Source organism: Tinamus guttatus, unplaced genomic scaffold, assembly GCF_059628265.1.
Source record: "Tinamus guttatus ecotype Peru unplaced genomic scaffold, ASM5962826v1 Tinamus_guttatus_pri_ptg000004l, whole genome shotgun sequence".
NCBI classification, from domain to species: Eukaryota; Metazoa; Chordata; class Aves; order Tinamiformes; family Tinamidae; genus Tinamus; species Tinamus guttatus.
The window spans coordinates 13,029,693-13,054,444 of NW_028288538.1; the positions used below are offsets into that span (position 1 = coordinate 13,029,693).

Consider the following 24,752-nt stretch of genomic DNA (forward strand, 5'->3'; position numbering starts at 1 on the left):
ACTTGATTAGTCTACAGAGTGGCAGCATCAATTAGTAAGTAACTTGTGAAAGGAAAAATAAATGAATGAATGAGCAAGTGAGTGGGAGAGAAAGTGATACCCGAAAAGAGCAGTAAGCAGAGGAGTCGGGGAGAGAAAAAAAGAAAAGAAGCCAAACTGTGGGAGCAAGAGGAACCCAGAGAGTCCGCACCTCCTCCCGCACACCCCGCCGCCATGTTGGAGGCGCCATGGCTGCGCCGCCGGGCCCGGGCCCGGGCCCGCTCGGGGCTGCGGTGGCCGCTGCAGCGCCGTCCCGACGGCCCCCGGCGAGGGGCACGGAGCGCCTCCCGCCTCCCCTCCGCCTGGCGGCGGCGGGACGGTGCCCCCCGCGGCGGGGAGCGGGCGGGACAGCGGCGGAAAGCGGGAGGAGGGACGAGGGGCCAGCCCGCCCCGGTTGCCCTGGGGAAGGAGACGCCGCGGAGGAGCGGGGACAAAATGGCGGCGGCGCGGAGCGAGCGGCCGGGCCCGGGCCGCGCGGCGGGCGCTGCCTCCCCCTCTCCGCGGGCGCCGAGGCCGCCGGGCGGCGCGGGGAGCAGCGCGGTTAGCGGCGCGCTGCTGGCCAGAGAGGAGCGCTACAAGTAAGGCGGCCGGCGGCGCGGCCCCGCAGAAACCCTGCGCCAAAGCAGGCGCCTTCCCGGCGCCGAGAACGCCCGTAACGCCCCGTTCCCCGCGCAGCAGCCCGCCCTGGGCCGCCGCTTGCAGCGGGAGCGGCCCGTGCCGGAGCAGGCCGGGCTGCCGACAGGTAGAATCAGAGTAATGGTAGGAAAAGACCTAGTCCAACCGCAAACCCATCACCATCATGCCTCAACCTCGTCCCTCAGTGCCTCATCTACATAGCACAGCACTTCCATTTCGCGAGTTTAGATTACGAATATCCGGTTGAGACATAAAACAGTAGCTGAATTACAGCTGCTAGAGCTGAATTACAGTACCAAATTACAGAAGAGAAAGCACATCATTGCCCCATGTTTTAAGGTGCCCATATGCCTGCCTGCCAGTTCTGTCCCCATAAGTGGTCAAGATTTACCACAATTCCTGAAGAAAATAACTACATGACATAATCAAGTAACTAAGTTGTGCCACTATACATAGTGGAAGGTTAATGTGTGGTTATGTGATGCGACCATACCTGACTCCTCTCCCAAGTCCTGCTGTATACACTTCAGCTAAAGATTGGAAGTAAAAAACAGAAAGCATTGAGGAATTAAAAAAAAAAAAAAAAGGTGCATTAAGCAGTAATACAGAAGACAAATCTATAGTTATTTTGGCTGTACGCAATCATTCTATGAAAATTGGTATTTATTTTTGTAGAAAAAAATCATAAGATTTTCTACTATACTGTCATGAACATTGTTTTGTGTCACGATAGGTTTCCTTGAGAACCTAATGCTAATGAGCATATAAAACTAATCCTTTGCCATAAAGGAAATGGTGCAATAATCAAGGTATAGCACAGCACAGGATTCAGTTTGCTTTTCTAGCCTATAAGAAAATAAACAAAGAAACATAACTAATACCCACAAAACAAAAACAAACCAACAGAAAAACAAAAAAACACAAGCTTACTGTCTATACTCATAGAGGACAACCGTTTTAAATTAAAGAGGAGGCAAAGTTTCAGTCAGCTTTCATCAATCATTGTAGGAATCCATCAGTTTCAATTTCCAATAAATAATGTAAGCATTATTGACCGTCAGAGACTGCAAGGGGTTTTTTTTGCAACTGTCAGCCAAGGTGAAGAATAAGTCCAAACTGATTTATGAAGTAACTTAGTATTTTAATGCACATCTAGTAATACTAGAGGTAGGTAGTTGTTTTATATTGATGTAATTCCAAATGAGGTATCATTTTGGAAGAAAATATAAAACCTTGCTTGTTCTTACTGGTGCAATCAACACACAAACAGTCAAAATCATAGGACAGGCCAAAAAACATAAAAATCTTTTGTCACCTTATTTAGGTTAGTAAGGTTTCCCTCCTCTTTCCCCCCCGCCCCCATTCTTCCCATCATTCATTTTATTCCTTTTGACTTTCTATAATTTATAGGTGCAATATTCGGCATGTGACAAGGGCAGGTCTTACTAAGTTAAGCAAGAGCTTGTAAAGATGACAATCTAAGCCTTACTGCTTAGTACATATATATGACTGAGCTAATCAGTAGTTTTATTACTATTGACTTGAGAGAAACCTAGGAAATTGAAACATGAATTGGTTAGTACTCTGAAGTACATTTTGGTGATTCTTTGTAGGAGTTATTAAAACTTCACTTAGGTGGGACAGATAGTATCATGTCTACATTTATTTTTAAATCTTTTGGAAGCTTACTGACAAGCATTCTTACTCTTTCAGGAGACTGAATGCAGAATTGGAAGCAAAAACAGAAAAGGTGGTACGTCAAGCTGAAGAAATAATGGTGAGTCGAAGGGGAAGACTGTTACATAGCTTAGCCTTGGTTCACATAAATGGGGTCCAAGTTTCAGAAAAATCTTTACCATGTCAGTAAAGATATTTTGTTTTCAAATTAAACCTAAGCCTTCCCCAACCTCAAGATTGTAAACTTTTAATAAAAGCATTCAGAAGTAGTTTTGATGCAATTTTACAGGCAATTATGTTCATATAAGTGACTCAAGTTTGTGCAGATTATATATAAAGTTATGTAGATGTCTATTATGTTTAAGCAAAGCCTCTGCAGATGGCTTTATGTCTTTTAAACAAATGAAATGCTATTTTGGTGTCTGAAAGCCAGGTACTGCTGCAATAACATCCTAGTGCAATAGAATTTGCATTGTTCAAAATGAAAGAAATACCAAGAATTAGCAACATACAAAAAAAAAAAAAAAAAAACAAACCTAAGCACTTATTTTTCTTATTTTTCTTTTTTTTCTTTTTTCCTTTTTTTTTTTTTTTTAAATGTTTTGTTTGTCAGCATTTTGTTTCTCTAACTTTGGTGTGTCTATGTACCAGATATAGGAAAGTTTTGGTAGAAATTTTGACATGTAAAAGAAGTCTGGCTAATACACAGACAAACTTGAAGGAAGAAGCATCACATCTATCATATGATTAACTAGAAGGGTGACCGGCATATTAGATATATTCCTTATAGGGTTGTAATCCTTCAAATAAGGCTTAACAAACAAATTATAAAACTCCAGAAAATCTGTAATTCTCATATACTCTTTGTCTATGCTTGAAACTTCTTTTAATCCTTTATCCTTTGAAAGGATTCTTCTCCTGAGGAGGATGTGGTAAGCTAAAGCTAACTGCTTGGCCTTTGAACAGAAGCAGGTAAAGCATCCCAAATAACAGCTAATCTCTTTCGTTTAGAGTCCAGCAAAAAGAGCAATTGTCCCCCTAGCCCCCCCCACACACTTTTTTTTTTTTTTTTTTTTTTTTAAATGAAGGCATCAGAGAACTAATATTCTTAGAACACTTAAAATACAACATGGCACTGCTAAATTGCACAAATACACATTAACAAAAGAAAAACAAGTCTTCGTTTTTAAAAATTCTGAATAGGATAACTGCTTTTAGTACTGTATTATGCTTTCTAACTGTAATTTACTATCATAGAAGCTATCTAAACATTCAGTGTTCAGCCAAGTTGTTCTCTAATGTACCTACAGCAAATCACTGTCCAAATTATAGGTCCTTATGCAATACAGCTATTTTTGAAGCTAACTATGCGGCATGGAAACCGAAAATATGTTGCATCTGGTACACCTATGCTATTCCTGCGTTTCAGAGAAAGGAGGCAGAGTATCAGCATTTCAGATGATGTTAAGTTCTGTGAAAAGTTTTACACGCAAAAAGGAAAGTATGCGTTGTAAACATTTGAGGATATCAATGATTTTTAGCCATATGTTTGAGAAATTCTTTTTCATGACAGCTCACTTGCTTCAGGGTGGTAGACTCAAAGTCTTGTTATTTACTAACACATAATACTTCTATTGCAGAAGATATTAACCAATAAATGACTTAGCTTCCCAATTTTCTCCCCAATAAAGAAAAGCCAACAAGAGATACTATCCAGGCCAGTTTCAGTACAAACAGACAAGTCATGCGAAGCTGGCAAACAGAGGTATGTGCTTTATAGTTGTTGGATATTTACAGGTAATTTTTGCCTCCAATCCTGTGCATTCCAACTTGCCTAAGTCATAACCCTGTTTCCTCCATTGCAGCATACTAGACAAGTACTAGTGAAGTCTACAGTTTATTACAATTTGAAAAAGTAAATACTGAAGACTTTAGTGTTACTGTTTTTTCAAGCAATAACCCTGATGTTGCTGCAAGTATTACATCTGTGAGACTAAGTGTAAGTAAAGGTAACATGCATTATGTGCAGCACAAAACAGTAATTTAAAAAACAAACAAACAAAAAAACCAAACAAAAAAACCAGCTCAGTTGAAAAAGTGGGAGGGAATAGATACTAATTCTTTTGTTTCTAATTTAACTTGTGCTAAATCCCTCCCAGAAGTGCTTGATCAAAACAAAACTAAAACAACAACAACACTTAGACAGCCAGAGGTTCAGCTGACACCCTCAGGATCTTGGGGATCATTACACTTGAGGCAGACTTACCTTTTTGCCTTCATAAATATAAGAACAGCAGCACTTTTTGGCATGTATTTGAACATGTTAGTATCAGACTGGATACACAACATGAATATGTAACCGTTCAAGGGCTGCTATATTGATAGCATTAAAAAAAAAAAAAGGGTCAATCTAAGATTTATAAATTTAATCAAAGATTCTCTTAAATTCCAAAATTTATGATGTTACTAATGTCAAAAAGAAAGATGCAACATCAAACTACAAGCTGCTTCAAATATTAAGTTGCAGTTGGGAAACTGTTTTGAAATTATATTTGTGAACGTGCTGAAGATGATGTCATGCTTCTGTGCAGAGTAAGAGCTAATTAAAACAAAAAGTGAAGTTTTGTATACCTGTAAAGGGATTTTTTCAGTACACAAAAAGATATGACAGCAAGTATGTGATGATTTAGAGGGACTGAATACTAGAGAGAAGACATTTAAAATTCAAACCAGCTTTGAGTTAGGAGGGTTCTTTTCCAAGCAGTATGATTGCAGGAATCAGCCCTACAAAGGGAGTTAATAGTTCTGATGGAGCTGGAAATGCTAGGGGAAAAAATATGTATATAGTAAAGTGCAGACAATTAGCATGTCACTACCAGCCAATACACCAATTGCCCATTTAAAAAAAAAAAAAAAAAAAAAAAGGCAGCCTCCCTTTCTGTTGTGGTAAACAGTTACTAGAAAGAAGAGTTGAAATCCCATATTGTAATAAAAACAAAACAAGTACAACACAGAACTGCATGTCGGTATTTGTCTACACACATCCATGAATGAACATTGAGGTTAGTCAACTGGATTAATTCCAAGTATTTAATATATACATATTTTTGTGAAAGCAAACAGTATCCATAACCCAATATCCAAGATTGCTTTGAAAGGAGTTATATAAATGCTAAAGCTACTGGAAGGAGGGGAAAAGACTGATGCAAACTAATAGGATCAGAAAGAAAAAGACCAGTTTAGAAAAACTGAGTAAACAGAGGTCTGAAAAACAAAAACAAAGCCCACCAAAAATATTTAAGTCAATCTATTAATTGGTGTAATTCTGGAATTCCAGTAGTTTAGTGTTCACACGGAAGCCTCAGTTGCAGAGAGCAGACAGCTGCTCTGGTGACGCTGCATCACGGTGGTTTTTGTTTCCAGGCCCGCAGCGACGGAGGCCACGCGCACGGGCTGCGAACAAAGGGCCCGCTCGGGGACGTGCCCCGTGTTCACACGCACGGCTGGCGTCGCGACGCGGGGGCTTCCGCGGCAGCCGCCCCGTGCGCAGCCCCCCACTCGTCTCTGTGTCTCTTCAGCTCTTACACTTTGTGGCACTTACCAAGAAGGCTGTATACAGCCATCTTGGGAAGGCTTTAAACAGATAAGTTGTCATGCCAAGGGGAGAAGAAAGAAACCAATAACATTTAAATGAATTCCTCAAATTGCTTGAGCAGTGAGGGTTTTTTTTTTTTTTTTTTTTTTTTTTTTTTTTTTAATAAATCCTTGAGCCAACAGACAGGCTAAAAATAGTCTATCAATGGAAAGCAGCATGCTTTTTTGAGCATTAAGGTTGTTGTATTTTCATATCTTTCAGAATAATGCATACTGATATTTCTGTGGCAGCAGATCCAAGCTTTCTGCATGCCTCTATAGCTAGCCAATAGGAGGGAAGCATGAAGAAAATAGGGTAAACAGACAAAAACTAATCATCCTATTCTTGAAGTCTGTTGCCATCCACGCAAAGATGATTTTTCTAGGGTTTCCCCCCCTCCCCCTCCTTTTTTTGGATTAGTAAAATCTGGAGCTTTTTGCAGATAATTCTTGTTGATGAATGGAAGTTCATATTCAAAGGCAAAATCTAAACCTTTGTATAAATCAACTGAACCCAAAAATAAAATGTTTAAGTTTTATTACAGAACTTTTGTAAGCTTCCGTGTTAATTGAATAGTAGAAAACATAGAAGGTAACACAAAACTAACCTTGCAGTGCATTAACATAGATCCATGTAACTGAAGGTTTGGAAAAAAATAAATAAGTCTATATATCAAAAACTTAGAATGAAAAATACATGGGATACTAAAGTTCTGCTTGTTTCCAACATAAAAATTTAACATGAAGTTTAAAAACTAAAACCTATCATATTTAGGAAAATAAGCAGATAAGCAAGCTGCTTTATTTACTCTTTTTTTTTCTACATAGATAAAGTGATACAATATTTGTTATATATATTTCAGAAAATTCTGTCGGGATAGTTTTTAAAAGTGTTTCTATCTGTTAACTCACTTGACAGTTCCTGTCAATTCACTTGACAACAGTCAATATAAGCACACCATAGCACTTCCTCTAAATATACAAAAACAAAGGGGCTTGTATCTTCCTTCCATGGGTATTCAGAAATTTGAATGTAGGTCAGGTAAGTGTGTAGACCACTGAGCTTTGAAAATGTTTGTCTCCTGAAGCTGTTAACACTCTGCATCCTGTGCAAGTCCTCCCCAAATAATTGATTTAATAGCTTGATAGTTGCAGCAATCACCTGAAATGTTAGAGACTAGACTTCAGGTGTTCCCACCTTAGCTACTTTGTTTACTCTAGATGTATTAAATAGTCTCCTGATTGTGACAGATTTATTAATGTTGACTGCAGAAAGTTTGTTTTGCTGCTCAAGTTCTGTGAACTTTGCTTAATTTTTATTTTGTATTTATTTTGCAGAGATTCATTCTACCCTGAAGCCACCTCTTTCACACGCTCACATGTCAAGGTAACAAACTCAAAACTATCCTGACTGACATCTTGTTCCAGTGTAATTTCCAAATACTGCTTTTGGTTTTGAGGCTATGCTGAATCATAGATGACATATGGGGAAAGGAACGGGGTTTAAAAATAAAGTGATGTTCAAAGCAGAATGGTAAAGAGACAGCTGGAGCAAGGTACCCTAGATTTTATTTTGGGGGTGGGAGGGCAGGGAAGTTGGGATGGTGCCAGGCAGTAGCACTGGTAGCTGGGTGGAGTTTCCACCATTTAATTTTTATGTTTATATTTCTTTCCTGTAAGGCCATATCTGTTACTTCTCAGAAGTGTGCAGTATTTTGAGGTTCGCAGGTTCAGAGCACTAAGGACAAACTAGTAGAACATATTTCAGTCTGCCTTCTTCCTCTCTCCCTGGTATAATGCTAAAGATACTACTATTTAATTTCAAATATAGTAATTAAAGATTAGTCAGAATAACAATACAAGAAGGAAAATACAATGTGAAAAGAAAGTTAGGAATGAAGCTATGAAATGTAGTAGTATAACCACAATTAGATTGAATCTGTTGTGAGAGGAACTAAAGCTTCCAAGAATGTTGTTCCAGTTGTTTGCTACAGTACAACAGAGAAAGCGGATTTCTGAAAGTGACTTGCTTGAGAGAGATCTTACAAGCACATAGCTAGAGCTTCCTTTTACAGGGAATAAATAGGGTTCCTAAAAAAAGAAAAAAGTTTTCTGATAGTCCAATAGTTAATATATTAATAACCGAGAACCTTGCTTATGCATTAATTTATCATATGTATGCATACAAAAAGCTACCACTAACAAGCAACTATTGGCTGTATTGTAATTTGGATATGTGAACACAGTTTGCAAGATAAAGACTTGCACAAGTCAAGCTAGGAAAGAGCTGTGCTTTTCTGAAGTTCTGAAAGTTGGACAGTCACACTTTGAAAGTATCCTAGAGTCTGAACATAGGAAAATTGAAAAGATGCTAGCAAAGAGTCATTCCTAACTAAAGCCCACTGCTTTCGGAAAAATTTTGTAGCCATCAAACAAGAAGTGTAATTCCGTGGCTCAGAACAGACCGTACTCTGGCAGTCAAGGAAAAAGGCCATCTTCGAGGTAATTAGTTATACATTTTTTTTCTTCTGCAATAAAATACTGCCCTTTCTGTTTATCAGCATACGTGTATAAGCCTGCATAACATAAGTTCTTGTATCCATATATCTATGTTTGCAAAACAAATGCACGGAACCTTATCTCCCCACCCCAGTCAGCTCCATCATGTAGCTATCTCAGTTTACCTGCCTAGAGCACCTAAAATCAATAGTGAACACGTGATTAGTATTACAAGAACGAGACTTGTTTTCCACTTCAAGGCTAATAGGTAAGCCCTGTGTTTCAATAAAAGATGCCTGCCTGTCTCTATTGTTTGAGGCAGCCTAAGGAAGCACACTTAGGTGGTGAAGAAGAAAACTGTGATTTGTGACTGGGCAAGAGATGGGAAAAACCAGGTCCTCCAGGGTCTAACTATAATCCTATTTTGGTGAGTCTTGGGCTGCCATTGATGCGTTATTCATGGACATATGAATGATAAAGTTATTTTAGTTAAGGGACTTTGGATACAAAAGTTATTGTATTTGCTATATTTAAAAGTATTATAGATAAAAAAAAATCTATTTTTCCTCCTAGTTCAAAAATAAGAAATACAGAAATACAAAATGCCAGTGATGTTGCAGCACTAGAGGATTGCACAGATTATTCTCTAGCAAAAACAATAAGCAAAATTGAAGAAGAGCTAGAGAAAAGCGACTTGCCAGATTGTCTGGATGATGATGTTATTCCAAGTGCTGGAAATGAAATTGGAGCAGGTAGGTCTCCTCCTATCAAGGAGTAGCTTTTTTTGCTTCCTGTTAGAAATTCTTTATTTGATGCAGGGTGAGGGAGAAAGGGAAGTTCTCCAGAAATGATAGAAGAACTTCTCATCCCTTAAATTATATTATGGGAAGAAAAAAGATTTTAGTTCTTTATGTAATCTAACAGTTTGGTGTCACCAAACAAGAAGCATACAAATAGTTTGATTTTTAATCTCAATTAGTTCTCTGCAAGCCTTCCTTTGATAAGTCTCTCAAAACACATATTTATGTACTTCTCATTCCTGAACTAAAAATAAATTGCTTTAGAAAGTACACCACATAAATTCAAGGTAATGCAGTTACTTTTGGTGTCTAGTAATAAGAAGTTCTTGTGTGTCAAGAGCAGATTTGTGAATATTGAGGATTGTGCCTCCAACTTGAATTATAAGCTAAACTGAAAAAATACTCTGGACTGACTTGGCTTTTTGAATCCATCATTTAGAACTCGCTGAATGCCTCCCAGATCAGAACTCCCTCTTTAATGTGTTAGGGTACTGCAGAGCAGCTGACTCAGAGACCACTACAGGCTTCACACTGAAGTGGATTTAAAGAGTAAGTCAGTTGTGTTGCAGGGAAACTAATTCCCTAGCAGGGAATGATGAGGCTTCCGTGCCTGTATTAGACTCATGCTCACAAACTTCCATAGCATGGTCCTTTCCCTTGCGTTCCACAGGGATCTGCCTGGACTTGGTTTCCTCACCTCTCCTTTACAGTGCAGCTATTCTACTACCTTCCCAGCAACTTGCATGTTATTTTTCTCAAGGTCTATCTTTGTAGGAAATATTTTAACACTACTATAACAAGCAATGGCAAAAGTACATCAAAACATCAAAGTAAATATGAGTCTTCAAAAGTTTATCTAGTACACACAGGAACATATATATGTATATATACACACACATATATAAACAAAATACCTGAAGAGGTAGTCTTGCTTCATGTCATCTCAGGAGCTCAAGACCCTTATTCACCCCTGTAAGAGGGAGAAACCTCTCTCAATTTCCCTCTCCTGAACTGTTCATTACTTTGTAATTGAAAGACCCTCCCATCAAGTGACACTCCCTCCTTATCAGCCTCACCTAGTGATTAAAATTGACCAATTAGGAATTCAATTATTTAATTATCTTGATCTGCTGAGAAAATTCAACCTAATTTTGAATAATACACATGTCTTAAAGATGGCTTTTGTTTTTGAAAACAAAAACTTTGTTTTTGAAACAAAGCAGACCAAGTTATAAGGGAAAGTTGTCTGGGGACTAAACCAGAGTAAAACAAGAGACAGGATAGCGTAGAGAAACAAGCATTTCTCACAGTTACTGTCATGCAGAGCAATCTGTTACGAACCTTACACCATTCAATATACAGAAGAATAGTCTGAAAAAAGGGAAAGATAGTAACTAAAGGAATCTATAGACAAAACTGATTTTAAGGTAGATAAAAGTGACATTGAAGTTTTAAGCATGCCAACATAGAAAAAGAATCACATAATACTGAATAGGACAATAAAATGGAGAATTATATTCACCTTTAAAAATGCAAAGTAATGCTGATTGGAAAAAAAAAACATTGAGAGAAATATGAAAGATTCTGTAATGAAATCACTAACGGTAAAGGAAAAACTGTATTTTAGTAGTGCAAAAACCAGCACATGCCTTATTAAATTGGAATTAAAACAAGCTACATGGACTGCTTTATTTCACATAATACATCATTAAATTGGAAAATTCTTTGTCATGGGATGCTGTGGATGCCAAGCAAGAAAGAAAGATTCTGAGTTCCTCCCCCCCAAAAAAAAAAATCTATCCAAAGTTTTGCCTAAGAATAAAAAATTGCCATGCTTTTATCTGGAAAGATAAGTTTTAGTTTGCCTATTTCTGTTTAATAATTGTAAACAATTAGTGTAGTGTATTTTTAAAAATGGGCAGGTAAAAATGAGTTCTTAGTTTGATCCTGCTTGGTAGCATCTCTTCTGCATTACATTATGTTTCAGAGAATACTTAAATTGTGGGTATCAAATGTAACTTTTTATGTTCACAGAAACTCAAATCAGATTTCTTAAAGCAAAGTTACGTGTTATGCAGGAAGAGCTGGATAATGTAGTATGTGAATGCAGGAAAAAGGTAAGAGTTGAGTTTTTTATCAGTAGAAACGGAGTCTATCTACAAATAATCACAATAGTTTTCCCTCGCCTCCAGTTTTCCTAGTAGGATTTTTTGTTGTTGCTTCAACTTCATATATTCAAGAGCTAAGGTTCTCTTTTTTAAAACTTTCTAAGGACTTAGAGTTAGGAGAAATACTTTGTATACAGCTGTGGTCTTTGGACTAAAAGCTTGTCAGATAAAATTTGGGAAGATGAATCAGAGACAGGAAAGAAGGAAAGCTAAGGCAGAGTGATGAGCAAAGACATTCAAGAAACTCAGATACCAGGGATGTCCAGGGCAGAAAAAAAAAATTGGGAAGTGCTGCTCTGCAGTTCAATTTAAGTGACATATTATTGTCCAAATAGAAGCCAGGGATTCTCCATTTTCAATATTACCCTTGTTGTAAGGATTGTTATCTGTATTTGGAGAGATGATAAGGTAGGGTAAAGCAAACTGCTGCCTTACTAACAGCTATGGCCTGCCTTGTCTGGCACTATGTTTTAGGTGGTGGTTAAGCATCTGTTGAGCTCTAAAATCTAAAAGGGTTTGGGTCCATCTGCCTGAGGGCCCTTCTCTTTTTCATGCATGTATAATCAAGCAAGGTTTTTGAGCTAACTCCCCCTTTCTCACGAGTGGATTATTCTCAGCTGTGATCTCTTAACTTCAGAATGCTTTTTTTTTCTATTTAGTCTCCAGGCCTAAACCTGATCATGACACTAAGAGTATAATTCTGACAAGGAACATGTTTTCTCTCAAGCTTTTGATTTAAGGTTAAGGAGTATGTTATTTAGCTTTATGTGGATGGATATCTAAAGAAAATCTTTATAAAGAATTGAAGTTTTGTATTTTATATCTCTCCTTGATAATTTATTGTTGCATTTTTATTAAAATGTACAGCTGTCTGTACATTTTGATACTTCAATTTTGCTGTGGTCCAAAGAAAATTGTTACAGTAGATTTCAAATCAAATACCATTTTGTCAGCAGTTGCTGAATTTCATCACACCGTTTCAAAATACTACAGGGCTCAGGGGCTTTATGAGATGACAGAAGAAATCCCTGTATCCATCCTCTTGCTTCCACAGCACAGACCCTGTAAATGTATCATTTTGGTTACTGTTTTGTGTGTTGCAGAAATAACTGGTGCTCTCAAGGTCACACAAATTTCATATTTGTAGTGCCCTGAAACAGATATTTTGTTTGCTTGTTTCAATTCACAGTACAGTTTTTATAAGGAAGCAATAAATCAGTTGTAAATAAGTAGAAGTTCCTGAGGTATATTCAGTCACCCACTATTTGTGGTAAAGCACGTGTGTCCTAGGGCTTTAGAGGGCAGGAGATAAAGCCTTGTTCTCATAGAAACTCTATTTTAGCATGTGCTGTGAGGGGGTTAGTATATCTGCAAACTTTCTCACATTAATATTCATTTACAATATTTAAAAGATTATAAAAGAAAAATGCCTTTGCATCATAATGCTTGAAGTGGGATGTAATTGTCAGTAGGTCATGAAGCTAATACAGGATTCACTTGATGTTAAGTGAAACCTCTGTTAGAATATTTGATGTCCCTGGAACATTAGTTTGCTTTTAAGTAGAAAGCACATAATCTTCTCAAACATAATGGATTGGTTTAGCAGCAATTATGTTCTCTCTTTTTTTTTTCCCCACCTTTTTTTCCTAGTGTGTCCCTATTTATGTGCTACTGTTATTCGTATTATTCTATAAAATAATGATGGTGAGTATTAGTAAGCTTTGAATTATGGGATATCAGATTTGTTTTACATACTACAAGACAGTCATAGATAAAAGACTGTAGAAAATAATAAGGAAAAATATTTCTCTTTTCTAAAGTACTGCCTTAGCAAACTGTGGCTCTAAGCATTATTTTTTTAAATTATATGGTTTCCTTTCTCAAAGTATTGTGAAATCTGTCGTGAAATATCTTATCACTTTGAAATAATTTAAAAAGTAGTACTGGTTATCATCATACCTCCAACACATACATTGGTGTTACCTTTTATTTAAAAACATTAGCATCACGTTATCCTACTGCTTCCTTGCAATGTTCAAAAAATTTTTTAATTTCACAATTACTGTTCAACAGGAAGATGAAAATGAGAATTTAAAATCTCAGCTTAAAGATACTATGGAAGAGAACGCTAGACTGCAACGAACAATCAGTCTGCAGCAGTCTCAGACTGAGAAGTACAAAGTGGTGTCACAAGAAGCAAACAAAAAAAGTGAAGGATTACAACAAGAGGTCGTAGCACTAGAAAAGGTATGGCACATACTGCTCTCATTTAGCTCAAAAAAGGAATAAAAGCATCAAATCACCTTCTTACCTGAGATTTACAGATTCGTAGCCAACTATTTTTTCATTAAAATTTCTATCTCTGATAAATTGTATTTTTGAAAGGAAAACTATATTCTGTTAGATGTTTTTTCTCTTCTTTCTATTGTAGATGCTTCTACACTAATATTTTTTCTATATTTTAATTACATTCTTCTATAAAAGATCCACAAGAGGCAAAACAACCTATTCAGAAACTGCAATCAAACTGAACAAAGGTGGAATTCTGGAAAATGCAATGGAAATTTCTGTGGTTTTGATGATAATTACTAAAAATTACTTCTATAAATAATACTTCTATTATAACTGTAGGACATGCTGAATGTTGGGGGGGGGAAAAAAACACACCTGCACTTTTCTGGAGGTGGAAGAAAGATGCCTAATTGTTATTGAAACCAGACTGTTTCAGAACTAGTTGCTGCAATTTGGATGAATCAAAATGAACCTGGCTCTGACTGTGGGTCACATATGCAAAATTGTGTATGTGCCTAGTTACAGCAGATGGCTGAAATACTCATTGTTGTTTGTTTGGAACCTAATCTAGGAGCAGCATGTGTTTCTTCTTTAATTACTCGAAGCTAGAGAGATTGCCTTCAAAATCAAACATGTAATATAAGTGGGTTACTGCATCATTTAAAAATTTGTGGAAAACTGAACACAAGCTGTAGCCTAACAAAGTGTTATTTATACTTCCATTAAATATTGCAATGCAGCAGTACAAACTTTCATCTTAATGGTAAGTAATACTGAAATTTTAAAACGTACTAAGTGTGAGTGGTCTTTTTTTTGTGGTTACTTTGAAGTTTCAGATCACTTAAGTAGGTATCTTAACTGTTGATTCTATCAGGAAAAATACCTGTGTAGTTATTCTACTCTCCAGCTAATAAAAAATAGGGCTAAGAGACCTTACAAGGTCACTTAGTCCTTTGTCTCCAACCGAAACAGGATAGATTGTGCCTGAACCACCTTGGACATAGGTTTGTTCAACCTGTTGTTAGAACGTTCAGTGGTAGCAGTCGCTGTGGCTTCCTCAGCCAGACTGCGCTGCTGCTCGTGCAGATCACCTCTCCGGTGTTTAGGAGATGTCCCTTCTTTCAAATGCGCTTTTGCCATATAGATTTCTCAATTAGACATTTACTTAAGGCACAGTATAAACACATTAAAAAACATATTTATAAAATAAGTGATGTGGAAGTTTAGATTAACGACCACAAGTGCTCAGGTGGAACTGAGAAAACTGCAACAATTGCTCAGAAACAAAATAGGCTGCTGGTAAAAGCTTAAAAGCCTCCTCTCTGCCCTATTTTTGTTAAATGAACCTGTCTTTTTGAACCTACAGTTAAAAGAAAGAAGTCTACAGCTTTTCCATAAAGTTGTCAAGATGTGCTTTTTCTTCCAAAATTGTTTCTCTTATTTCTTCTACTTTGTCTTTGTTTCTCTGTATTCCCTGATCTCTAATCTCATTACTCTGTTCCTCAACTTGGCCTCTTTCTCATTTTCCTGCTTGCAGATCTGTGAACTACTCGGAGATAAGAGGGAACTGCTTTCACTGTTGCTGTAAACACTTGAGTTACTGTCTCCTAGATGAAGTAGTTATCACCCTCAGCCACCTTCAGCTAGACTTAGCTTTTATAATGCTGAATGGTGATTTGTGGTACTATCTAGGAATAAGAGTTAAAAGAATCAGGGGGGAAAAGCAGCTGGGGATACTATTCTCTGTTCCAAAATTTGTCACAAGATTGGGTGTATGTTTCTTCTGACAGAGCACAGAAGGTTTTCCTGTTAGTCCTCTGGTCTTTCTTACATGAGCGGCTCCACAATATTTGAAGAGACTATTAAAAATTTTAAAAGACACATTGTCAAGATTTTCTGGAAAGAAAAAGAAAGAGGGAGATGTCGTAACAGTGGAATTATGGGCCTAGAGACTAATTCTGTCCACAGGCAAAAAAGTCTACAGCAGGATTTCAAGAATGAGCCTTGATGTAAATGTATTGCTTATATGGGATCCATTAAGTATCATTATTCATAATGTCTGTTTTTGTCTTTGACTTCTTGCATAGGAATTAGAGAAGCTAAAGCGTGCACAAAAGCAGGCCTCAACCAGTCAGAGTGCCACAGAAGTTCGCTTAAATAGGGCTGTGGAAGAAGTAGAGAGGTATAAAGCAGAGCTGAATAAACTGAAGCAAAGTCACAAGGTACAGTGGCTTAGAAAAACAAATTTAAACTTGTAATCATTCAAAAATGCTAGAATAAGGCAGAAAACGTGAACAACTTTACAGGTTTTGTATCTCACAGACAATTCCCAAGTTGACTTGTAATTGGTCACCAAACAGCTTGATTCAATATGCCCCCTGTTACCATTAGAACCTATGCTGGAGGTTAAAAAAAACCAAAGTGATAGTCTATCTGTATTTTTCCTTTTTGTTTGAAAATTAGATGTGTTTAGAACCAGGGAGCAGTACATATACATCCCTCATACATACACTGGCAAACAACAATATGAATGCTTCTTGTGTTTCCCCTGGAGTGCCAGTAAGTCTAGCTATCTGAGTTTTGCTTTTCTTCTTCTAGGCTTTGGCGAGGGAATATTTTGGCGCATTCTGTTTCTTTTCTGGAATGTCCTGTGTGGCTACTGTTAGTCATTTTGTTATGGTATTCCAAGTTTAATTGCTTAAAACACCACTTCCAGGAATAACAAGTTTCTTCTTTTTCCTCTGTGGTAGGATGCAGCTAACCAAGAACTCAAAACAATTGAAGAATTAAAAACAGAAAACAAGAAACTGCAGAAGCAAAAAGGAGAGCTAATGACAGGTTTTAAGAAGCAGTTGAAGTTGATAGATGTTTTAAAGAGACAAAAGGTAAGAGCACAAATACTGTTTTACTTCACTAGGCAACTTTAAGTGTGTCAGATGTCAAGTAACACGCTGTGTAACTAGAGCCCCGAGACCAAGAGCAGCAGCCTCAGTTTTGTTAGCTTGTGTTGCCAGAATTGTCCTCCATAGCAAAGGCTGGACATTCTTGAGTTGAGCCTGGAACTGATAATGTACCAGTTTGGGATTACATGTGCACCGTTCACCCATTCGAAGAGAATTTTCATTCCCCTCTTTCAGGATGCCCACTCTGCTGCAGCAGTTCCTGCCGTTTGCTGTTTATAAAAAAATGGCTGCAGAGACTTCTGGGCTACCACCAGTCTAAGGAGGAAAAAAAAAAAAAAAAAAAGACTGCACTTCTGAGTCTGCTCTGTGTTATGTGATTGAATCACAAACTTCGCTATCTCAGACAGTAAATCTCCTATAACAGTTTGTGCCTCCCAGATTAGTGTCTGCAGGCCTGTATTATTTATTAGTCCCAGTGTTGCATAGTGACTGTCCTGGCTGGAGCTTGCAGCGAGGATTTGCAGCTCCGCTCTCGAGCGGGGCTTTGGCTGCACCCTGGGCTCTGCAGAGAGACCTGGGGCCTTCAGAGCGTGGTCCTTTCATATTTCCTGTTGTATTCACGGTGAGACATTCCAGTTTGAGAATGAAAAAGATGCAGTAGTCACTCATATCTACCCTGTCCACAACCCGGCTGTCACGGAACGAGTGGTGGTGGGGGGTGAGTGACAAAATGCACTTCACTCGTGGGAAAGAAATAGGAATAGGTTTTATTGGTAATGACAATGGTTTCACGAGATTCTATGGCAAGGTCACTTATTAGTTACTGCATGGAGGTTCAAGATATACACAGAATTATCAAGGACACCCTCCCGTTGGGTCACGAGGTTCAGACTGGACCCCCTTGCTTTCCAAACTCCTTCTGAGAGGAGTCTGGGTGCGGCTGAATCCAGTCCTAGTCCCAGACCTGGTCAACGGTTTATGTCTAAGGGATTTGTGCACAAAGTAAGGTTTACAAGTTCAAAAGAGAAAGGCGCGCTATAGTGACTTACCACAAATCTGTAGTGGGAAGGATCTCTTAACCTCGAGGAGTATCCTTGAGAGGCGTCCCTGCTCAAGGGGAGATCCCAGCGTGCAGCCCGCTGCCATGCAAGGAGAGCTCAATGGGCTCTTGGGCTGTCTCCGTATTTATGGGATAAGATGATTGACTGATAGTCATTCTTTCAATTCAGAAATGACTGTTGGCTGATGTACTCACAGTTAGCCTTATCTCCCCATCAGGATAGGGCCATCAGGACTGTTATTGATGGTTGATGTCTGGGTGGGGGAAGAAATCAGGGAGGCAACTACCAGGATCAGATAATGTGGTAGTTAACACCTGAACAGGGCCACGTGTGAGAAGTCAGGATGAGCTGGGGAAGGAGCATATCCGTCACACTCCACCCCGTGACTATAGTCAATTCATCTTATCATCACAGAGTGGTGGTACGGTCACCTCTTGCCTCTGTGCCATAAATAGTGTATTAATAATTTTTTGCATTTACAGGTCCATGGCAAGTGAACATAGTTAGCATAAAGTATTGCTGTTACATACTAATTTATACATTTTGGCTGGTTGAATTTTGGTTATTTGTTTTGTCATGTACCAGACCTTTACATACAATATGATTATAATAGACCTAATAACACTAAAGTTAGTAAAATTACAATTGGATGAAGCATGAGATTAAAAATTCCCGTTGCTATTGGCGACCATCCAAGAAGGGTTTCCCACCAGTGGTGTTCTCCATCCCTTTTCACTCTTTCCAGAACATGGTGTATTTCTTCTGTACCGTGATGAACAGTGATCAGAGTCCTTTGTCCATTGTCCTGGATGCGTTTCAGCAATTGATGCAAGTTGTCATGTTGTAGCAGATTTTTTTTTTCACCAACATAAGGTTCATTCCAATGGGGGCAGGCATTAGAATCAATTTCTGTACTTGCAGTATACTTAACACGAGCATGTGACTGTGGCCACACTGGGGTTCTTTGATCACAGGTCAGTACTATTGCCAGCGTTTGGAATAGCAACATGAATACAGCATTTCCATCTCTCGTCCTGCGTGCTGCTGCAAGAGAAAATAGAAACTTGTTTCGGTGGGGTGAGACCGAACAGGTTACCCCATTTTAAAAAGAAGGAAAAATCCATCGTGCGCTAATTCTATGTTTTGCACCGCTGTTATCAGTAGCTTCCCAGGCAAGTGGGCCGTGAGGTTTAGTTAGAGTCATAGGCACAGTACCAATGGATGGTAAATTGACCATCACGGGCTGTCCTGGCTGTAATGTTGTTGGACATTCTCTTTTACCTCTAGGTTGAGCACTAGGCTCAATTTTCACAAAGAATGCTCTGCTTACAGGGCTTCCAGTAGGCCCATAACGATTATTTAATTGTTGGAGCACTTTGGGAAGTCGGATATCCCATTGGGCCTTGTGTGGGTTGAGGCTCCTTTTCAACAAGCCATTAGCTCTTTCTATCATCCCATTTGATTGGGGATAGTAGGGGCTGTGAAATACCCACTGAATTCCTTCTTGCTTTGCCCAATCTTGCACTTCTTTACATGAGAAATGTGAGCCATTATCACTTTGGATAAAATCAGGAGTAGGTAGGTGTGAGAACCAAGACAATAGTCCTTGCACAGTACTCCGCCCATTGGCTTTTCTACACTTAGTTGCCAGAAGCAACCCAGAGACCACTTCCACTCCTGTGAGGATATATTGATATCCTGCAGAGGATTTGAATGGTCCGATATAATCAATTTGCCATGTAGACCACAAAGGCTTTCCCTCATTGATATGTAGAGGTGGAGCTTTAGCAGGATGATCTGCTTGCAACCTTAATCTGCACTGAGGACATTCTGTGAGAATAGTTTCACAAGTTTTCCTGTTTATGGACCAGCCTCTACTCTGTGCAGCAAAGTAAAGTGCTTCCTTACCCGTGTGACCTAGGTTTTGATGTAACCATTCTCCCAACCGATACCACTCAGGATCTAAGGTGATTTTCCTAATTTTAGTCAACTCATCTACCTTTTGGTTCCACTTTGTGGCTGGTTGATTATCCTTAGCATGAGCTTTCACCCATCCCATTTTAAATGGTGTTTTTCTCGCTATACCCAGCAATAGCTGCCAGTCCTGTTTTCTCCAGACTGGGGTTCTAGAGATAATCTGTTGCTTCTCCAAGTCAGCTACGACTTCAGAGATGCCACTCTGTGCCGCAGCAGAGATTGGGTATTGCGGTACATTAGTAATTTTTGAATCAGGGAGTGCAGGGGCTGTGCGAAGTACACACACTGTAGCCTCCCGATTTCTACCCAGGTTGGGGTAGATGTTTGATCCAAATGACCATATACTGCCATCTGGCAAATGCCAGGTTCGTCCATTTAAAACATCAAAGCCTAAAATATTTTCAAAATGATCTTTAACTGCAAAGCGAGTAGCCAACACACGCCTCTCACCCGGGAGCCATAGATTAACCTTGGCAGTTTGACACACAACACTTGCTCCATTCACACCAGTAATGGTAACTTTTTGCCGTCCAGGTTGCACATCCAGCTTTTTGGCATTCTGTGTTGTTAGTATTGAGATCTGTGCTCCTGTATCTATTAAAAACTTCACTAATTGTCGCTGAGGACCAACAGGAATTAGGATAGATGGGCCATTATCACTTATCCACTGATAAGCCTCCACTCGCCGGACAGGCAGGCCCAATTGTCTCCCCGGCATTACTCGTTTTTTGAACTCATTTCTTGTAGTTCTTCTCTAAGGTGAGAGAAGGGATTGTTTCTTTTTCCAGGGTCTGGCACTGGAGGAGTCGATGTACGCTCCTTCCTTTCGCCATTACCTCGTTTCTGGAATGCTTCAACGAGACTGAGAATTATGCTTGTGGGTTTACCTTGTATAGCAGCTCTTGGAATGCCGAGAGCCAGAGCTTTTCTCCATACTTCATTCCTACATTTCTTAAATTCAGTCTGTAAGAGCTGCTGCTCTTTCCCTTTGAGCTTGTTTTCAGTTCCCTGCTTTACTGGTCTCACTCTGTGATGTTCACTTTGGGGTTTAGAGTTTGCATTGTTGTTAGGATCACACCAACCCATCTCACGGCCATAATTAGCTATGCCGTGCATTAGCTCAGCCCAAGTGGGGAGCTGTCGATGGGGGTCATTAATACCTAATTGCTCATTGTGTTCGGTGTCCTGCCTTATCTCATCCCGTTTGGCCACCAGATAGTGCTTAAGGATGGCTGGGGCACCTCTTACCAGTGGTTTTAGCATTGCAGGGTTCACTATAGCAGATATGGGCGCATTGTCAGGCCCTCGTTCATGCATGGCCTGGATACAGGCAGCTTTTGTGACAGCAATAGATATGTCACTTAATGATTTGATAGGAATTATGGAGGGTTCTCCCCGGTCCATTGCATCTATTCCTCCAGCCCAGTAGGCCACTCGGCTGGTGATTGAGTGGGGAGTAGCTGGTGGGTCAGGTCCTAGGTTTAGGAAAACACCAGGGCCCCAATAGCCGTTTGCTTCATCTCCACTCAGCATTATCCGATCTCCACCACTCAAGCAGACTCGCCACAGATATTCAGTTTCTGTTTCACCTGGTTTCCTGCTATACTTCTCTTGTAGGTTGGTTAGTTGTAAAGGGTCCCAGGGAATAGTCCTGGTAGTGTATCGCGGAGCACCACCTCGGGGTCCGTCAGTTCTTTCTGTTTTCACTATAGGTCGAGCCTCATATACAGGAGGTTCGGGGGGATATGAGGGGTCATTGTCATTGTCTGAGCTACTATCCTCAGAACTGGGGGAACTTCCCCAAATGTCCCCATCCCAATCCTCAGGGGATACTATCAGTTTCTTTACTTGTACCACATCAGGAGGGCGAGGAGCCCGTAAAAGCATCATTTCTACCTTTTCCTCCAATTTTTGCCTCTTTTCCTGTTCTTCTTGTAATTGCTTTTGTAATTGCTGGATCTTTAAGGATAACAGCAATTCAGTGTTTTTCCTTCCTTCTATTTCTACTCTAAGATCCTGTTCTGTTTTAGTCCTCTCTTTACGTTCTTGTTTTGCGGCTTCCAGACAAGTTCCCAGCATCTTACAAATAATACCCTTTCCTTTACCATCCTTTAAGGAACCTCTAGCCGACTTTAAATGTTCTTCCACAGCTTCCCAATCATGCCAGTTATCACGAGCCCACTCCTCTGAGAAGTTGGGACTCGGGTTCACTCCATGCCTCCGTAAATAATTAGTGATACAACTTGCCATCCTGCCGACTACGCCAATTTTGTCACGGAACGAGTGGTGGTGGGGGGTGAGTGACAAAATGCACTTCACTCGTGGGAAAGAAATAGGAATAGGTTTTATTGGTAATGACAATGGTTTCACGAGATTCTATGGCAAGGTCACTTATTAGTTACTGCATGGAGGTTCAAGATATACACAGAATTATCAAGGACACCCTCCCGTTGGGTCACGAGGTTCAGACTGGACCCCCTTGCTTTCCAAACTCCTTCTGAGAGGAGTCTGGGTGCGGCTGAATCCAGTCCTAGTCCCAGACCTGGTCAACGGTTTATGTCTAAGGGATTTGTGCACAAAGTAAGGTTTACAAGTTCAAAAGAGAAAGGCGCGCTATAGTGACTTACCACAAATCTGTAGTGGGAAGGATCTCTTAACCTCGAGGAGTATCCTTGAGAGGCGTCCCTGCTCAAGGGGAGATCCCAGCGTGCAGCCCGCTGCCATGCAAGGAGAGCTCAATGGGCTCTTGGGCTGTCTCCGTATTTATGGGATAAGATGATTGACTGATAGTCATTCTTTCAATTCAGAAATGACTGTTGGCTGATGTACTCACAGTTAGCCTTATCTCCCCATCAGGATAGGGCCATCAGGACTGTTATTGATGGTTGATGTCTGGGTGGGGGAAGAAATCAGGGAGGCAACTACCAGGATCAGATAATGTGGTAGTTAACACCTGAACAGGGCCACGTGTGAGAAGTCAGGATGAGCTGGGGAAGGAGCATATCCGTCACACCGGCTTGTCATTCTGGGGTCCGTTAACTCGCTGAAAGGGAGCCAAGGGATCATAGTTCTGTAACACTGAGTCTGAAGCGTAACCTCAGGGAACATCACAAAACTTGACTAAATACATTTAACAAAGAAACACTGCACCAGAACCGAAGATAGATACAGTTGAGACAATTATTTATTCTTTGTTATTAAAAACATTACTTACAGAAAACCGTTGCTGTTAATTTTCATTCTTGTAAACAGGTTGTGGTTGGAAGAAACTGAGGGCAAATGGTGATGGCTTGGGCTTTTATAACTTCTGCTGGGAAAAGGGGAGGGCAGGCAAAGCTCACATTTCACCAAAATACATAATCAGCTGAAGAGCTTCGCTTCTGTTTAGGCAAGGACTTTTACCGAATCCATCAGAAAATACTTAGTTTGGGCCCTTTGTGTGATACTGAGTGCTAGATTCAGAGCTGTGCAGTAAGTAGAGATAGACTGAAGAGCAGGACAAGCTACCACAGGAGGAATGATAGGGGCAGGATCTCAAAATGGTGTTCAAGTGCCCTAGTAGGATGCCTTGCAGCTGGCAGTTGCTGGTGTTCAAATTGGTCTCTCTCAGCCCATTCTCTGCTTGCCTTGAAAGTGAGAATTTCATAGAAAATACTAGTTTTAAGAGAACATTGGGGGAAGTCACTGTGAGTTTGACAGAGCTGGAGGGTATTGTATTACATCTGGGAGTTGGATCCTCTTTTTTTGTGAAAACAGATCATTGTACGACAGCTGACAGATTGTTTTATACCCCAGCTAGTTCCTGTGCTTCAAAACATTAAAAAAATCATATTCTAAATAAAATTACTTAGATTGGACATTTTCTTTGCCCCTTTAAATGAGCACAGGTAAAAGTTTATGTCTCGTTCTTGGTGTGAGGACAGGGCTGAGTAGAACAGGTGGGACCTTTGCTCCCCTCACTGGGAGTGGAGGGAGCTTTCTGGCTGCTGCTGCTTCTTGAGGGGTAGTTTCTTTTGCTGGGGCCATTTAATGCTCTTTGTTTTGTGCTGCTTATGTTCATTTATAACTGCAGGACATTTCTTTTGCTAAGTACGTGTATGAGAAGCAGAAGCTAAGTAGGAATCTTAGTGACATTTGCTTTGTAGGAGCTCTAAAGTTGAGAGGAATATTGATCAGCTTGAAAGTGCACAAATTTTCTTAAGGTGATACAAGGAATGTCACATTCTTCAGTGATTTCCAGGCCCTGTTGAAAGTGTCGTATCTGTAAGATAATGCAAGAAACTAAGGAAAAGTTACAGTTCATGGTTTCTTAGAGTGGAAGTTATGATATTTAGTACAAAACATGTGTTTCCCCTTCCTCTCCACCTTCCTTTTTTTCTTTTTTTCTAGCTTACCTTAATGCTACAAAATAGGATTGTTGCAGGAAACTATGAATAGCCGTGACAGCTTGGAACAGCCGACTGCCCATCAATACCCAAATATGAAAAAGCAGAATGACAGAGCACATCCAGTATTTTATTCCAGCTACATAGGAGTTTATACTAGTCATTCATGTTGCTTTATTCTCTGCTTCTAGCTAATTTAATTTATTTTCCTTTCTTTAAGATGCATATTGAAGCCGCTAAGATGCTTTCCTTTACGGAAGAGGAATTCATGAAAGCGCTGGACTGGGGAAATTCTTGATTCAATGAAAAAGCAGCTTCTGCTTGAAACACAAGCCCAACAGCATCTTATTTTGGCACTGTAGACAAGTACCCATTGCTCATTACAGCTATATGTTTCCATTATATTCATAGTGTTCAATTTGCTTACGTTGAAATTGTTTATTTTGTAAAAAAAAAATCAAAAAAAGTAGATAAATGGTTTGCAACATCCCATGAAATCTAAGTCTCTTTGGCACTGGTGCCAAATTTGTTCAGTCCATACTGAGCAGACAAGCACAAAACATGCAAGGAATATTCCACCGAGTAACCGGTTACCAGCTCGTTCTGTCTCAGCATTTAAAAATTGCCTCAGATAAGGTGGTATTTGGGCTAAAGGGAAGACTGTCTCATTTCAAAAAACTTC

At 39.6% G+C, this 24,752-nt stretch overlaps 2 protein-coding genes across 3 annotated transcripts; both read left to right on the forward strand.

Moving 5' to 3' along the window:
* The first annotated feature begins 213 nt into the window (after window positions 1–213).
* On the forward strand, window positions 214–9,262 carry LOC148596394 (testis-expressed protein 9-like). The gene is made up of 6 exons (XM_088520926.1): window positions 214–617; window positions 2,389–2,452; window positions 4,044–4,117; window positions 7,324–7,372; window positions 8,411–8,487; window positions 9,070–9,262. The coding sequence occupies exons 1-6, from the start codon at window positions 214–216 to the stop codon at window positions 9,260–9,262; spliced, it is 861 nt and encodes a 286-aa protein (XP_088377052.1).
* Window positions 8,391–24,443, forward strand: LOC104572171 (testis-expressed protein 9). 2 transcript variants are annotated; one of them, XM_010219323.2, is made up of 7 exons: window positions 8,391–8,487; window positions 9,058–9,236; window positions 11,319–11,401; window positions 13,526–13,699; window positions 15,832–15,966; window positions 16,495–16,629; window positions 24,291–24,443. In XM_010219323.2, exons 3-7 carry the CDS (start codon window positions 11,357–11,359, stop codon window positions 24,366–24,368), a joined length of 567 nt encoding a protein of 188 aa, XP_010217625.2. In that variant the 5' UTR covers window positions 8,391–8,487; window positions 9,058–9,236; window positions 11,319–11,356; the 3' UTR covers window positions 24,369–24,443. The 2 variants fall into 2 exon arrangements, with proteins under 2 accessions (XP_010217625.2, XP_088383177.1); XM_088527051.1 differs by lacking the exon at window positions 15,832–15,966.
* The last annotated feature ends 309 nt before the right edge of the window (window positions 24,444–24,752 follow it).